Below are 16,085 nucleotides of genomic sequence, written 5' to 3'. Positions count from 1 at the left end.
AAATCAGATTTCACCATGACTCAATCCTGATGATGATATAAGCAAAGAGGGGCCCCAAATATTTTCATGCCAAGAACCTCTAAATAGATCTCCGCTGGTCCACACGCCTCCAAAAGTTCAGCGTTAGGTGTGAATTTGACTGGAAAGACGTGAAAATGTGGGCTGATTGGGAGTGAAACCTGTGAAATCTACAGTGAGTACAAGAGTAAAGAAGTGAACCTGTTCCTGATTTAGGAGGTCCCTCGAGAGCTCGGATAAGGACCCCTGGAGGACGGCAGGTTGGGAGCCGCAGATATAGGTCACCTTTGTTAAATTGTGTGTTTTGAAGCACAGATGAGGCTCCCAGCCAAAGTAATTCTCAGACGTGTGGACCCACATCCAAATCTGGATCCTTTTAAATGTCTTAGAGCTTTTGAATAAAAATCCAACATCGCAGACGTGTCCTGTCGGGTCAGGATCGACGCTGAAACGTGTGAATAAAAAGTCTAATCCACACACGAACCTCTGATTACTTGATTTCTTAATTTAATACTCACATACAGTACAGTATACACATAAGATTTCCTTTACATCTCACAAACACAAAGGCAAACAGTTAAATACATAGATAACTTTAGCACCAGCATAGAGTTCTGATCCACTCAGCTTTCTCTAAAACTCTTATTCATAGTGATTTTCAAAATAAAACACCTTAGCTTGATCTCACTAGGCATGGCTTACATGTAATATCTTTACAGCAGCATTCACTTACAAAGGTTAATTGAATAAAAAATGATGCATACTGTACACCAAAAGTGGTATACAAAAGCAATACTATATTATATACCCATTTACATGGCCGTTTAGGTTTTCTCAGTGTAACATTTAACTGTTTAGTGTGTTTTGACAACTTTTGTATCAACACCGATGCTTGATAAAAACATAGAAACATATGAATTTAAAAAAACGTTCATATGAGCATACATGAAGAGCCTACAGAGATAACAGGCGTGTAACAATCTTGCATATCGCAACATAAATATATCATGTTCACAATGCTGTCATTTTCCTTTATATATATACTAACAAGAGATCTACTGTCTCTCTATGTAGGCTACGTTTTGTTTAGGTTATACTGTTTTTGTTTTTTTTAAATATTAAAATTATAATAAAAAAGAATGACAAATCCAATGGGAACATTACTTTTTTTTTGTTGTTACATAGTAATGTGAAAAAATAGTATCAAAATGATTTTCTAAATCTCTCAATCAAAAAGCAATGTAGTATTTAATGCACCTGTTACAGTTATAGATATGTTTTCAGCTTGGTAGATGCAAGTAAACAAGATCCTATAGTGAGATTTGACAACGTGAAAGTTTTTTTTTTTTTTAAAGGTATAAAGTGTTTTCTGTTATACATTTCTTGTCAGATAATGAATATATATAGGATGAAATCTGCATGCAGCAGACGGATGTGCTGCTCGTGAAGGTTCGTGAGACAAACGCTGGCCTGTCTTTTACTGATTACATTAGTTAACGTGTGTATGAAGGATGCATTCCACAATCTGACGGTTTTTCAGTTCAAAATCTGTGCCAAAAGTCGAGTAAGTAAGTAAGTAAGAGAAGAGACGAGAGAGAAAGAAGAAAGACAGGGGTGAATTTGTCGATTATCACTACATGACATCATGGAAATCTTCGGGACCCGGTCTGTGAGCACAATGGGGGAAGAGAGTCACTTCCTTTAGTGGTATTTAACCAAATTTGAACATTTAGAGTTCAGCTTTACTGCCTTGGTTCACTTTCACTGTTCACATGGCATCATTTTCAGCCGCAAGTTGCGCAGCTTTACATGATCTGCTCAGCACCAAACAGTGAAGCGAGTAGCAAGTGAACATAGTGCAGCATTCAGCAGCTAAAGGGCCAGATGTTTCCAGATGTTTCCAGATGTTGGAAGAGACCAAAAACAGAGCTAAAAGACTCCAAATGAGTGATAATAGCTGCTGGATGTGTAAATAAGCAACAGTTTTTGAAGTTGAAGTTATCTGCCCGGTAACACTTGAACACTCTTTCTTAGATTTTTATTTAAATTCCAGCTGATTTTTAAAAAATTTGTGGCAGAGAAAATTAGTGATGGATCTTACTTCTGGTGGAATGCTAAAGGAAGAGATGCACCTTCCTCCCATTGGTTCACAGACCTGGATGTTTCAAATGTACTGTTGGATTCAGGGAGGGGAGAAAATGGTCGCAGGTTTTCAGAACTTAGTCTGCTTTAGTTTGTCGATGTGGTAGCAAAGCTTCAAGGCTGGCCCCAGCTTCAGTCCAAGGTACTTCATGATCATGTCGCTCTTTAGGAGCAACAAAGCGTTTCCATCTATCTCCTGAGAGTAGAAGAAGAAGAAGAAGTTGGTGGCAAATCAGCAAGAAATGGGTGACAAGGAACAAGGCAGCCTATCAAGAACACAATGGAAAATGAACTTACATGTTTCCTAAAGACGTCTGCATGAGGGCCGAGAGCCTGGGGATCTGCATCCCTGATGAACCAGACAACATCTTCCACAGACCAGGTAGATGGGTCTTTATTGGGTGGAGCCTTGGACTCCTGGGACTCTGAAGATGCATTGTAACCTCCTGGAAGAAGAAAGGAAAGAGCAGAGCTTTACTTTTTGTACCGCAGAGAAGGAAAGATCTTGGTTTGGTCTTTCTGTGACTTCTCACCTGTCCTGTTGCTCTCTGGGAACGTGTTTGGGCTGGTGGACGACTGCCGGCACATGTTCATGGAGGCCGAGCCGTTGGAGAACTGTTGTGACGAACGAAACCCATAGGAGGACTTTGGCGAGTAGGACGAGCTTATGGAGCTGAAAGCCGAATCGCCCGGGTCCACGGAGTAGCGTTTGCCATCAGACTGGTCTAGATGGTAGTCCTCGGCCATAGATGTTTCAGCTGAAGATGACAGACGTCAAAAATTAGCCTCAAGAATCAGCATTGTAGCATATATAAGACGGGAAATTAAGAAGTACCATCTGACTGGTAGGAGCCACCACTGTGCTGGGTAATGGGCTGATCACTGAAGAGGTTTTCACAGTGCAAGCTGCGGCAGAGCTTCTTGAGAAAACGAAGCACATAGTCGATGCTATTCACCACGGGGAGGCTGAGAAGGTGCTGCTTCCCATCAAATGTGGCTGTGGGAGTAAAACAGGGGGACCACTTGAAACAACATCACAGTCTAGAAGCAGATTTTCTCATCAGTTAAATCATCAAACATTCAATAATGCATGTTTTCTAGTCAGTGCCACCTCAGGTAAAGTGTTTTTTTTTTTAAAAAAAAGCTACTGAACAAATAGAAAGCAACACCTGAGGGAGGTCTTTGTACAACACCTGATATTTTTTCTCCCCCGTAGCCTTGCGTGAGGAGGGTGAACACTGTTTTCTGCTGGAAGGCGCTGTCGATGCAACCTTGGACGGCTTGTTGGAGAACCACGGAGGGCCTGTCGGGTCCGAAGTGATCGGGGAGCTGCTGGATCTTCTTCCGGTCCAGGTTGGGGCCTGTGTTGGCCTGCTTGTTTATGTAGATACAGACTGATACAGGGAGAACACACAGGTGGAGATTGAGTAAATACAAAGAGGTCCATTAATGTTTCTTACATAGGGTGGGGTTAGAGTATTTTGTGTCCTACCTGTAAGCACCTGGGGCGTGGCAGAGTGGGGGATGGTGGCGGCATCCTGAGGAATGGAGCTCATATCGGGCTCAGGGGTGCTGCTGGGTGGGGAGATAGCCAACGGTGTCATCACCATCCTCGGTTTCAGCTGTGGAAGTTTTTACACACTGTGTTTACATACTAAATCGCGTAGGGAGGTGGTTGGTGGAATAATCGGGATATCATGCATGTTTAAAGCTGTAGGTTTTATGCCACAGACGATGAACTATTTGTGTGTTTATGAATAAAATCAGACATATTTACGATGCATAAACATTTCCATAATGTTAAACCACAGCGGGGCCAGATGTTATGTCTCTTTCTGTTACACTGGGGTCCCACAAAATCCGAAGAGCATGGAGCCTGTGTGTCTGTGCATTTCTGTGTACACATGCATTTTTAAACACACTGCACTCACACACACCACATCTCATCCCCCTCTGTTTCTCCCCCTCCACACACACACTGATTCTGGCTGACCTTGAAGCCCGGTTTTCTCCCCCTCTTCTTTGGCACTTTGAGCGGCGGGAGCGACTCCGGGTAACGGTTAGGAAAATCCATCTTGGCGACATTGCGGAGTGGGGGTCTCCCTCTCTTCCTGCCTGGTATCTTCCCCGACTGGCTGGGGATGAAGGAGGGAGCCACTGCAGCTGATTGCATTTCACTGTTGTTGCCGTCTGATTTCTGTGCCGTTGCTGCAGGTACACTCATTTGGAGCTGGAGACAAAGGAAACAACCGTTGAGCTCAAATCCAAGAGAAACATGCACTTTGCCTGCACATTAATCCACCTTCCCCTCAGCGGCTACACACCACAGAGCCACATTAGCATCAGTTCAGAGCAGACACAGTAACAGGAAGCGGAATGGCTTGGTGTACAACATCCAAACACTGCGAGACTGCAGAATACTCAGCTGAGCAATGCGGTGTGAGAGGAGCAGCATTTAGCAGAGCACCATAATAATCAAACAACACAAAAGGCAGCCGTGCATGAGCCGTGGAGGGGAAACAGCACCTCCATCCTGCACTGATAACACACCAATAAACCTGAGAGAGGGAGAGAGGAGGGGGGGTGTCTATTACCTGCTGTCTTCTATTGTGAAAGCCCAAGAGCCAAGCCCTTTTGTCTTAAATCCCCGGAGCCTAAAGTTGACCATAAAGCTAAATCCCTATCAATGCAGGGAAAGCCATCTTGCTCTTGCTGTATGTGGCTTTTTTCCTTGTCCCCCTTTTTGGTTAAAACACCACCGCCACCACTGCTGCTGCTGCTGCTGCTGCTGCTGCTGCTCGGCACACAGGCTGCAGACATCTCATTAGACTAATGCATTCAGCAGTGGCAGAGGGAGGGGGAAATTGACTTCACCATGGCTACCCAGCTATGAATTACCATTACGATGACAGCTTCCACCCTAATCTTTAAAAAAAAAGAAGAAGAAGAAGAAGAAGAAGAAGAAGAAGCAGAAGAGGAAGCTAGAGAAGAAAGAAGAAAAGAAAACACATCTCCCATGCTGCAGCAGACCCAACAACAGGAAACAGCGATTCATACCCCCGTAAATGGATTCGAAGCAGATTTGTCAAAGGATGCAGGATGTAAACAAATAACACTCACCATCCAGAAACAGATGTGGAGTGTCCCCTACGCTCCGTGCTGTGTTTCCTATCTTTTGCCTGCCTCCAATAAGCAGAACACGGATCTCAAAGCCAGGCGGATTCCACTGTAATACTGTATATATATGAGTGTGTGTGTGTGTGTGTACAACAGAGGCAGACAGACAGAGAGAGTGACAGTGTGTGTGTGCATGCATGTGTGTGTGTGTGTGTGTGTGTGCATTAAAGAGACAGAGAGCGAGCGAGCGAGAGAGAGAGAGGGGGAGAAAGGCTCCTCTGTTGTCATGGCAACAAGCCTGTAAGCCCCTGTAACACCCTGATGGTTGTCTGCCATGTTTGGTCTGAGCTCTGTGCTGCTGTGGTGGTATAATTAGACTGAGGACAGAGTTTCTGCTGTTAATTATAACGAGAATATTCCTCTGGAAAAAGTCTGAAAGTATGATTGTTTTTTTGTTTTTTTTTTGTCTTTATTTTTTCAGCCGTGTCTGTCTAAAAATTGTCATTTGTAGCTTTGAATCTGTATGTTTAGAGACAGAAAAATAATTAAATGAACATTAATAATTTTAAGTTTAAGCAAAAATGCACCTTCTTGGTTAAATCTTCTAAAATGTGAAGATTGATGCTTTTCTTTGTCACGTATGAAGATAAACTGAATATATTTGACTGTTTGAAGACGTCTGGGAAATTATAACATGACATTTGTCACTATGAACTGACATTTTATTGACAAATTAATAATCAATAGTTGACTTTTTGGATATGGACATTAATACATAACTTGCACTGACTAATTCACTGACTAAAACTGCAGAATGCACAAGTTATTGTACAGAGTTTATGTATATTTTGGCCCCGCTGTGGTTTAACATTCATGTTTTACATGTATAGAACTATTGAATTCTAGCTATACTGTAGTCACTTTAAACGTATGTATCATCTGTGTGTTTTGTGCTTGTAATACTTATAACTGTGGCTGCAACACTTTCTATAATCTCTATAAATTAATCTATAGTTGTTAGCTGCAGCTCTGTATTATTCAAACAGCAGTTATCCGATATTACTGCAGACAACAATATTAGAGCTGAAACAATTAGGCCATTGATTCATTATTTCAATTGACAAAATTCAATTTGTTTTATATGACTGTTTAATTTAATATCTTCTGTTTCTTCTGTTAAACAAGACATAACAAGTCATCATTAGATGCAGCTCTAAAAATATAATACCATAAACATAATAATGGTTGCTTATCTATTAAATATTATATGCCCTAAATATCTGATTTGTCCTCAATAATGTGTTCATGTAACTGGTTTATTTTACAGTGTGATTTTTAATATTCTTGTGTTGGTGAGTGGGAAGGCTCAGCCTGTATTTTCATTTCACTGATTTGCATTTTTGCAGTTTCTCTGCTATCCACATTTCTGCCACACAAAACACAATATGTCTTTTCAGCATCTCCATTCCAGGTGTACAGTCATAAATCTATATTCTGACAGATGAAATGTAGTGTGTGTATTGTGCAATAAATCTGTAATAATTCCCAAAATTCACATTCTTTGACTATCTTGTTTATTCTGACAAATAGTCTAAATAAAACTGAGACAAAGATATATATAGATTGAAGAGTATTTAGTTACATATCCCATATTACTATCAGTCATAGCAGTTCTGCATTAAAACTATGATTAATGACATAAAGATAAGAAGCTAATCTAACACTTCCTCATGTTTTTATGGCTCTCTTGGCTTTTCTTGTGCTACAGTAAAGAGTTAAAGAATAAGTTTGACCCTCTCGTAAGGCGGCGGACTCCAGCTATGTCCGATAGTTTTACGGTATGTATATATATGGAATATATACGGAGTATATACGGAATATATATGGAATATATACAGAATATATACGGAATATATATGGAATATATACGGAATATATACGGAATATATACAGAGTATATACGGAATATATATGGAATATATACAGAATATATACGGAATATATACGGAATATATATGGAATATATACGGAATATATATGGAATATATATGGAATATATACAGAATATATACGGAATATATACGGAATATATATGGAATATATACGGAATATATACGGAATGTATATGGAATATATACAGAATATATACGGAATGTATATGGAGTATATACGGAATATATACGGAATATATATGGAATATATACGGAATATATACAGAATATATATGGAATATATAGGGAATATATACGGAATATATACGGAATATATACGGAATATATACGGACTATATACGGAATATATATGGAATATATACAGAATGTATACAGCATAATTACGGAATGTATACGGAATATATACAGCGTATTTACAGAATATATATGGAATATACAGGGAATATATACAGTATATATTCCAGAAAACTATCGGACGTAGCAGAACATAACAGTTAGCTGTTAGCCCTTCTCTACTGTAATAAGATGGCGGACTCCACCTCAGTGGACCCGCTCCATGTGTCGATATAAAAGCTGATTCTAATGTAATTAAAAATATATGTCACTAAAAACATGGCTGTGCACTTTATAAGCCTAGAAGCTGCAAACTGAACCATAACACTGTGTGTGTGTGTGTGTGTGTGTGTGTGTGTGTGTGTGTTGCTGCAGGGATGTGAACTCCGCCCCCTGCTGGCTGTCTCTGTCTCTGTCTCTGTCTCTGTCTCTGTCTCTGTGTTAATAAAGCTGCAGACTTTTGAAGCCATCATGGCAGCGTGCATGCCGCTGTGTTTACAGATGTCACCCTCGGTCTCTCTGGGCTTCAGGACTCTTTGGACCTTCAGATGTTTCTCCAGGCGGATCCTGAAGTCTCTGCCGGAGGTCTGCAGACGAGGTGAGTCCAGTTTGTGCCGAGTCCAGCTGATGGAGGCGGGTTTTAGTGGACCTGTCTCTGTGACATCCCTTTAATTAACATTTAATTACAATGAATCCACATTATTCTGAATATTTGTGCAGACTGACCGAGCTGTTTCCTCCTGTTTTGGTTTTGTCCCTGCACTCTCGGTCCATTGGATCAGTATCGTGACTTTCCGCTTGAGCAGACACATTTTTCTGAAGGTTTCATGTGTCCAATGTGCCCAAAGGTTACTCTGTGAAAGCCGAGCAGCAGGTGGAGGAGGGCGGCGTCACCTCCGCCGGGTTCAGCGGGCCCATGGATCACTACAACGGGCTGATCAGAGACGGGACACTGCGGGAGGATGAGCACCAGAAAGCGGTGTTAAAGACCCTGGAGCAGCTGCACAAAACACTCCGAGGATACAGCAACACACCCACATCTATCTTCTCCAAGGTGGAGACAGAAACACCCAGTCATTATTTATTCTGATGTCTCTTTTTATTAGATTTTCAAGAAATGAAACATAACATGAAAACAAACATAACATACATTTGGCTCACATACCAACTCATCACCCCATAAAAATAAGATAAGGACAAAAGATCCTGCCGTGCATAGAAACAAGCAACAAAAAGAAAATTAAATGTTATTTGCCTTTTGCAAAAATAGTAGAAATATTCAAACCATGACAAAAAGGGTTCCCATGTTTGTTTGTTTTTTATCTTTGCTGTGCAGTTTACACGTCAGATAGTCTAAAGCAACATATTCGAGTACCACCCTTTGCCATTGTACCTTTTAGATTAAGGATGGGAATTGATGAGATTTTTACGATTCCGATCCGATTATCGATTCTGCTTAACGATTCGATTCTTTATCGGTTCTCTTAACGATTCGATTCTTTATCGATTCTCTTAACGATTCGATTCTTTATCGATTCTCATTTGGGGGAAAAAAAGCATGTTTTACAAAGAAGCACATCGCGCTAACATGGTCGGCAGTGTGTTATTTACCTTCTGTAGTAACCGCAGAGGTGTTCATAGTCTGGCTGCTGCCTGGTTGAGATTCATCTCCAGTCTGCAGCGTGTCAAAAACACAACATTCATTTAAAAATATTGCATGTTGCGTGCGCAAATGTTTCTGCATGTTTGTCGTGTTCCCTCCCGACGCTGTTATCTCCACTTTGCAATGATTGCAAGTCGCCCTGTTGACGTCTGTTTCGGTAAAATGCAGCCAAACTTTGGAGCGTTCGAACCGAGCGGATGACATTGTTTACTACTGATTGCACTGGACGTGCCAAACTTAAGTTACGTGGCGTAATTTGTCGTGCTTGCTGGAATCGAGCGTGCGTAACTTCTTGCGGAAGTTCTGGAATCGATAAGAGAATCGTTAGATAAACTGCCAAACGATTCCATGGAATTGAAACACACGGAACCGGTTATCAACAAGAACCGGTTCTCGATTCCCATCCCTACTTTAGAAGGAGCTTTATCCATTATCCAGTTTAACAGGATACACTTTCTAGCACAAAAAGCAAGTGTGCAAGGTGAAGTCTTCTTTTAAATTTGTCAGCGACGGACAGGTCGGATATACCAAGTAGTAGATGTAAGGGGTTGTTATTTCTGTTAATGAGTAAAATCGTATTAATTTCCTGCCCAATGAACCACCAGAACTGCTGTACAGTGACTACCAATCTGCACTTTACACTTGGGGCACATTGGAGATGCAGTAGGGTTGAGTTTATGGCGTTGGACCCTATGCAGGAGCTTTAGTTGCATGGCTCTGTTTTATCATATTTAAACTCTTCTATGTGGGAATGAATCCTGAATCTGATTTTGCTGTTTTTTTTCTTTCAGTTTTTCACAAAGCCGAAGCCTCCAAAAGGTTACTACATCTACGGCGACGTTGGTAAGAGACTTACAAACTTAAACGACATGTATATGTTTCACATTTTGTCCCCTTAACTTAACTGCGTGTTTTTCTTTTTCATTGTTTTTCAGGCACAGGAAAAACTATGGTGATGGATATGTTTTATTCATACGTCGAGACCGAAAAGAAAAAGAGGGTTCATTTCCACGGCTTCATGTTGGACGTGCATAAAAGTGAGTTTTCTTCGTGTTTGTACCGATGATGCACGGTGACAGACGTGTTGTTGTTGTTCCTAACAGCCACTAGAGAACAAATAAGATTCGAGTGAATAAGTTGAACATGAGGGATGATCGATGAGCTGTCATGAATCTCAAAAAGTTTAGCCCTAACAACAAAGATACATAACATACATGTTTAAAAATCAAACCATGTGTCAGCTCTAAACATTTTGTATTATTACCGTTAGTGTGGTGATGTTGGCTTTGAGGTGAGAAAATATCAACCTACGCACTCTAACGGCTGTACTGTCGTCTTTGTTCTTTGTTCGGTACTTTATTGAGTTTTTCACATATAGAAAACCTAGAAATGACAACGGACACGACAAAAAAAGTATTGCATGCAAAGGAGAACTAAACAACCCTATACAAACTGTGCGGTGCAACAAAGTATTAAATCGAGATGAGAAAAATACATTTTAAAAACCCGAAAGCAGCAGCAGTGATAATCCAGAAAAGGTTTCCACACTTTAACAAACTGAAAACCTGTTAATACTCTTCAGCACTGATGACTGTGTTTTCTTGCAGTGGAACGTTCTTACTCACCGTCCGGGAAATGACTCGCATTGTAAAAAATGATGAAACACGGTGTAACAATGTTCTGTTTCCTCAGAACACTTAACAACAAATATCTGGAATATTAGGACTCGTTTTGTTGAATTTGACCGGGGTGATATGAGTTCACATTAGTATTATTAATCTTTATTGTTATTAATCTTGTATTAATTGTATTTTAATCTTCTTCACGTATATATCTTCTCCAATATCAACTCTCCATGCTCCTAATCTGTCAGATTTTTTTCTTCCCCCAAAACTTTATTTATTGAGTTTTGGTCATTTTCAATAAACACAACAAACAATAACAAACCTTCCAATCCCTTCCCACCCTCTCCTAACCAACAGTCCTCTCGGAGGAAAATAAGTAATTGAGTCCATAAGAGAAGAAAAATAAATAAACAAACAATAATAATAACACTCATAATAAAATACTTATATATAAAAAGAGTAAAATAGTATATAAAATAATACATTTAAAAAGACAGTTTAAGGTAGAGTTATAAAACGTGGTCACCATCCTATTTCTCTCCCCCAATTCATTCGAGCCATTCTGCAGGGTATTGGTAACTTATCTGTTCCCAGGCATTTGTATATTCATGTTATCCATAAAAATAAGAAAAGGCGTCCATATCTCATTCTCAAATCCTCAACTTTCCATAATCTGTCAGATTATATAAAATGTTTCATACTCTTGTCATCTTTAATGAGTTACCATTAATAAAAGTTCACTCAAATCCAGCTGACATCCTCCATAACAAAGCCTGACTTCACCGTCTTTTGGCCTACTCATATATTCATCATTAATAAATTTCATGAATCACCTTTCAGTGGTTACAGACAACCTGCTGAATCAGCAGCTGCGTGCACTCTTTGTTAATATTTTGGTGTAAACAGCCTCGTGTGTTTCACCATCAGCTTTAGACGCACGGCACCTCAGCATTTTATTTTGAAAGGATCTATATATTTGCGTCAGAAAGGGTTCAAAAATTTGTTGTGTTTAATTGCAACATAACATTTTCCTTTCATGACTCTGGTCTGAAACCGACACTTCACCACACGCTATATGTAGAACAACGCAGAGCTTCGCTTGCGCTTCCTGTTTCAGTCACCACGTTTCGGTTTTGTTACGGTTCTGGTACTGCTCACATGTTGTGGTCTATACGCACACTGCTGACAAAGCACTTTCAGTGTCTCCAGTAAACATCCAGTCTGTTTTGAAGATTTCTATGTATATATGAAGAGTTACACTCAAAACTAAAAAGTAGAAACGTTGCTTTATGTTTTAATTTTAGTTCAGCACTGTTTCGTATTCATGTGTTTTTAATTTGTACTCCTACTTCATCCTGCAGAGCCAAGACTCATTTCTGCTCTTCTTTTTTTTTTGTCTTTAGGGATCCATCGGCTAAAACAGAGTATGCCAAAGAGGAAAGCGGGGAAGATGGCCAGATCCTATGACCCAATTGCTCCGGTTGCTGAGGAGATCAGCGAGGAGGCTTGTCTTCTGTGCTTCGATGAGTTTCAGGTAATCGTCGATGTTTCTTCATACCACAGGATCCTTTGTAAAAAGAGACATCTGACAGTATTTTTTACCAAAGTGAATTTATTTCTAACACACATTTCAGGTCACTGATATCGCTGATGCCATGATTCTCAAGCAGCTTTTTGAGAATCTGTTTCTGAACGGCGTCGTCGTTGTGGCCACTTCGAATCGTCCGCCTGAAGGTTAGTAACGAGTGTCGTAATGTCCCGAACATCTCTGATCTACCCAAACGCTCTCACAGACTCACAGATTGACAGTTTTGTGTTGCTGATCTACAAACTCAGACGAGATTCCTTTGGGTGTGTTGAGGCTGAGCATATTTATTTAAATTACTCATCAAAAAAAGACAACTGAGCACAGTGTAAATATAAAAATGACTCTTCTCCCTCAGATTTGTATAAAAACGGGCTGCAGAGAGTCAACTTTGTGCCTTTCATCGCTGTGCTGCAGGTAAGAAAGGAGACAGGTGCATTATGTTGAAATGTCTTCTCTTTGTTTTCAATGCACCTGCTGTTAATCATTTTCCTCTCACGTGCAGAAACATTGTCAAACTCTCCGCCTGGATTCTGGGATTGATTATCGCAAAAGGAACAGACCGTCTGCTGGGAAACTCTACTTCCTGTAAGAAAGTCGGCCAGATTTTGATCTGCTGTTTGCGTGTTTTGTGTTTTTAAAAAAAAAAAACTTCTCTGTTACATTTACCGCAGCTCCAGCGAGCCTGATGTCGAGACGACGCTAGACAAGATGTTCGATGAGCTGGCTTTCAAGCAGAACGACAGTGAGTGGAACCTTCAGATGACATTTAACTTAATCCTGCAGCTGATGTGTAATTAGGTTTGCTCTGCGTCACCGTGTGCTGTTCTCCCTCTGCAGTAACGCGACCGAGAGTTATGAACGTCCACAACAGGAAGGTCCATCTGAACAAAGCGTGCGGGACCATTGCAGACTGTACTTTTGAGGAGCTGTGCGACCGAGTAAGTTATCATACATGTTGTGTGACACATACGATGACATAATCGTGGAAAATCTGCATCTTCAGACATAGATTTTTGCATTTTCTATGACACAAATCAGGTTTTATTCTCACGTTGTTAGTGAGCAGTGATTAGCATCTTAAAAAGTATGACTGTTTGACATCCTCTGTCTGTGCTCGTTGGTATCCTCTGTTAAAGTTATAATTAAATTGAATTTAAACGAGTTTAACAGGTTTCATCAGTTCTTGGTTGTGTCTATAAAGTTTAAATGACTCACAAGTGGCTCCGCAGAGAATAAGGGGACGTTCAGAAAAAATCCGGCGCTGCAGTGAATCACTGTATGTGTGTGTGTGTGTTTATTTGTGCTGCAACAAACCAAATGTGAAACAATCAGATTAACCGGCTTTACCGAAACTGACGCTCTCGCGCCCTCATTCACTGTCTGCGTCTCCTCAACCACTGTTGTCTCTTTCAAACCGTCGAACACAAACCAAATTAAACTTCTTCGTGTTTATTTTGCAGCGTACATTGCGAGTCAGACTCAGATTTAGAAGCTGGGTACAAAGCCAGAACGCAACAGGTAGAGTGTCAGAGTTTAAGTTTAAGCCAAAGCGCACCACCCCCACTCAGATGAATGAACTGTGTTTTCACGGCGGCGTCTGTCTGAACGCGCCCTAAAGCAGCCCATTTCTTTGGACAAACTCAAAGCCACGGCTTCCCAGTAAACAAGCTACTTAAACCAGTGTCGTGTGCTTTGAACCGTGTGTTGTGTTTGAATGTGTTTCAGCCTTTAGGGGCCAGCGACTACCTGGAGATGTCCAGGCTGTTTGACACCATCTTCATCCGACACATTCCTCTGCTGACCCTGAACAAGAAAACTCAAGCCAGGCGGCTCATCACGCTCGTGGACGCCCTCTACGACCACAAGGTTACCCTGCTGTTTGAACTGCGAGCACACTTGACCTGCGTTTAACACACACACACGACTTCAGCTTCGTGTTTTCGTTTCAATCCTGCTGCAGGTACGCGTGGTGCTTCTCGCAGATCATCCGCTGGAGGACATTTTCGTACACGACGGCGATCACAGTCACGATGAGAGCCACATTCTGATGGACGATCTGGGACTGAAAAGGGTGAGAGCTCCAAGTTAAACCAGTTTTTCATGCTGGGTGTGTCCTTTTTAGTTGGAAAAATGCAGATAGCTTAGAGTTTACAACACACAGCTGAATGTGACTCAGTCCACTTTTGTTGTGCACTGAAAAATCATCTTAACCTGAGTCTGTGATTACAATTATAATGAGTGCATTAGTCTTTTAATGATGAGAAATCTGTGGATCTTTCCTCTCCACCAAATTCCTTTTAAAGTTTTTAGGATATCCTGCTAAATAACTAATAAACAGACAAACAGGAATAAAAATAGACCTTCAATCAAGCAGCATTTTCTTAATACAAGTCCTCCAATTGCTGTATTCTGAGTGAATCTTTGTTTTTAGAAGTGATAAATCTAGTTAAATCATCTTGCCCAAATGCAAATTAATTCTGTTTTTAATTAAAAATCACCCAGAGATTTATAGCGTCTCATAACATCAGTGAAACGTTGAATTTAAGTGGTATTTAGTGGCTCCTCAACGTGCCAACCATAAACTGAAATGTCCCCGTTTCGACCTTTTTGTTGCGTCTCTTTGCCTCATTTCCTATCGTCTCTCTTATTAGCCCTATCTGGGGAAAAACTGATCCGAGATCAGCTGAACAATCTTTGGTAATGACCAAAAGATGAAGAGTAAAGATTGTAGCGTAATTACTCGTGCAAAGCAGCATCCTGAGTTTCACTTTCGGCTGACTCCCCCGTGTGTTAACAGGATGAAGCCAGCAGTCTGTCCATCTTCAGCGGAGAGGAAGAGAAGTTTGCCTTTCAGAGGACGGTGTCCCGACTCACGGAGATGCAGACGGACGAATATTGGTTAGAAGGAGACAGAAGCGCGAAGTCATAGGTGTAACTTTTTTTGTTTTTCTTGGGAAACAACACGACATACTCCATAAACTGTACTCCTCCTCTCTGCCAGACTGAACACTACTCCTACTCATCTCATCCGGCACAAACCTAACGGGACCGCTCAGCAGGATGCGTGCACAGAGAATATTTATTTAAATCTTAAGGGCTTTCATGACTTTATTATGACGTTGCACTTTACGGATGAACTTTAGGGTGCCATATTGCTTTTAACTCAGTATCATATCGCGGTCCAACTGTGTTTTCTTTTATACATCTGGAGTAAAGAAGTGGACTGAAATGGACTTTTATGAAGATTTACGAACATTTTAACCTCTTATGTTTCTAAAAGTATATATATACAGTATATAATGCATCACAATGAGCTGTATGTCACTCTAATGCAAGCCTAAATACAGTGGCAGCAGACCAGTTCTGCAATTTAAAGCTGTGTGTTTATTTCTGATGACGAATGTTTCATGTCTCATTTTCATTTCGGCGGATAAAAAGGAAACCAAACAGGAAGTGTTTGAGTTTACATATTAATCTCCAGAGTGCTGTTTTACTCCTCGTAAACAAATAACGGCTTCTTTGTTTTAAACACTTGGTAATAAGACACGGCTCTTTTGCAAAAAAACAAAAAAAGTGTCGTGGGCGGTGAAAGTGAGAGAAAAAAAAAAACTAACTTCAAAGTTCACAAACCAAAGTGTTACTGATAC

The 16,085-nt window shown here is 40.5% G+C and overlaps 2 protein-coding genes across 3 annotated transcripts; one reads left to right on the top strand and one right to left on the bottom strand.

Annotated features, from left to right (window-relative positions):
* Nucleotides 1-503: 503 nt before the first annotated feature.
* LOC104929406 (sex comb on midleg-like protein 4) lies at nucleotides 504-5,434 on the bottom strand. Of its 2 annotated transcripts, none has more exons than XM_010743917.3 (8): nucleotides 5,281-5,434; nucleotides 4,154-4,390; nucleotides 3,653-3,782; nucleotides 3,354-3,554; nucleotides 2,996-3,157; nucleotides 2,694-2,918; nucleotides 2,458-2,606; nucleotides 504-2,356 (listed from the first exon to the last, which is right to left on the bottom strand). In XM_010743917.3, exons 1-8 carry the CDS (start codon nucleotides 5,281-5,283, stop codon nucleotides 2,231-2,233), a joined length of 1,233 nt encoding a protein of 410 aa, XP_010742219.1. In that variant the 5' UTR covers nucleotides 5,284-5,434; the 3' UTR covers nucleotides 504-2,230. The 2 variants fall into 2 exon arrangements, with proteins under 2 accessions (XP_010742219.1, XP_010742220.1); XM_010743918.3 differs by lacking the exon at nucleotides 5,281-5,434 and adding an exon at nucleotides 4,755-4,956.
* Nucleotides 5,435-8,002: 2,568 nt separating this feature from the next.
* Nucleotides 8,003-15,840, top strand: afg1la (AFG1 like ATPase a). Its single transcript, XM_019277938.2, has 13 exons — nucleotides 8,003-8,160; nucleotides 8,411-8,616; nucleotides 10,017-10,068; nucleotides 10,161-10,262; nucleotides 12,254-12,384; nucleotides 12,485-12,584; nucleotides 12,794-12,852; nucleotides 12,941-13,023; nucleotides 13,110-13,180; nucleotides 13,276-13,376; nucleotides 14,164-14,304; nucleotides 14,399-14,509; nucleotides 15,236-15,840. Exons 1-13 carry the CDS (start codon nucleotides 8,034-8,036, stop codon nucleotides 15,365-15,367), a joined length of 1,416 nt encoding a protein of 471 aa, XP_019133483.2. The 5' UTR covers nucleotides 8,003-8,033; the 3' UTR covers nucleotides 15,368-15,840.
* The last annotated feature ends 245 nt before the right edge of the window (nucleotides 15,841-16,085 follow it).

This window comes from Larimichthys crocea, chromosome XXIV (assembly GCF_000972845.2).
Source record: "Larimichthys crocea isolate SSNF chromosome XXIV, L_crocea_2.0, whole genome shotgun sequence".
Classification (NCBI taxonomy): Eukaryota; Metazoa; Chordata; class Actinopteri; family Sciaenidae; genus Larimichthys; species Larimichthys crocea.
Note: the sequence above shows the minus strand (reverse complement) of the source record. Positions and strands in the feature narration are given on the sequence as shown.

What these genes read in the sequence shown, in the direction of transcription:
- LOC104929406 (XM_010743917.3), bottom strand. An exon ending in CACGCCCCAGGTGCTTACAG is followed by an intron (nt 3,555 to 3,652) that starts GTAGGACACAAA and finishes TCCCTGTATCAG; the next exon opens with TCTGTATCTACATAAACAAG. An exon ending in TGGCTCCTACCAGTCAGATG is followed by an intron (nt 2,919 to 2,995) that starts GTACTTCTTAAT and finishes TGTCATCTTCAG; the next exon opens with CTGAAACATCTATGGCCGAG.
- afg1la (XM_019277938.2), top strand. Translation starts at nt 8,034, where the DNA reads ATGGCAGCGTGCATGCCGCTGTGTTTACAGATGTCACCCTCGGTCTCT. An exon ending in TGTGCTTCGATGAGTTTCAG is followed by an intron (nt 12,385 to 12,484) that starts GTAATCGTCGAT and finishes CACACATTTCAG; the next exon opens with GTCACTGATATCGCTGATGC. An exon ending in ACGATCTGGGACTGAAAAGG is followed by an intron (nt 14,510 to 15,235) that starts GTGAGAGCTCCA and finishes GTGTGTTAACAG; the next exon opens with GATGAAGCCAGCAGTCTGTC.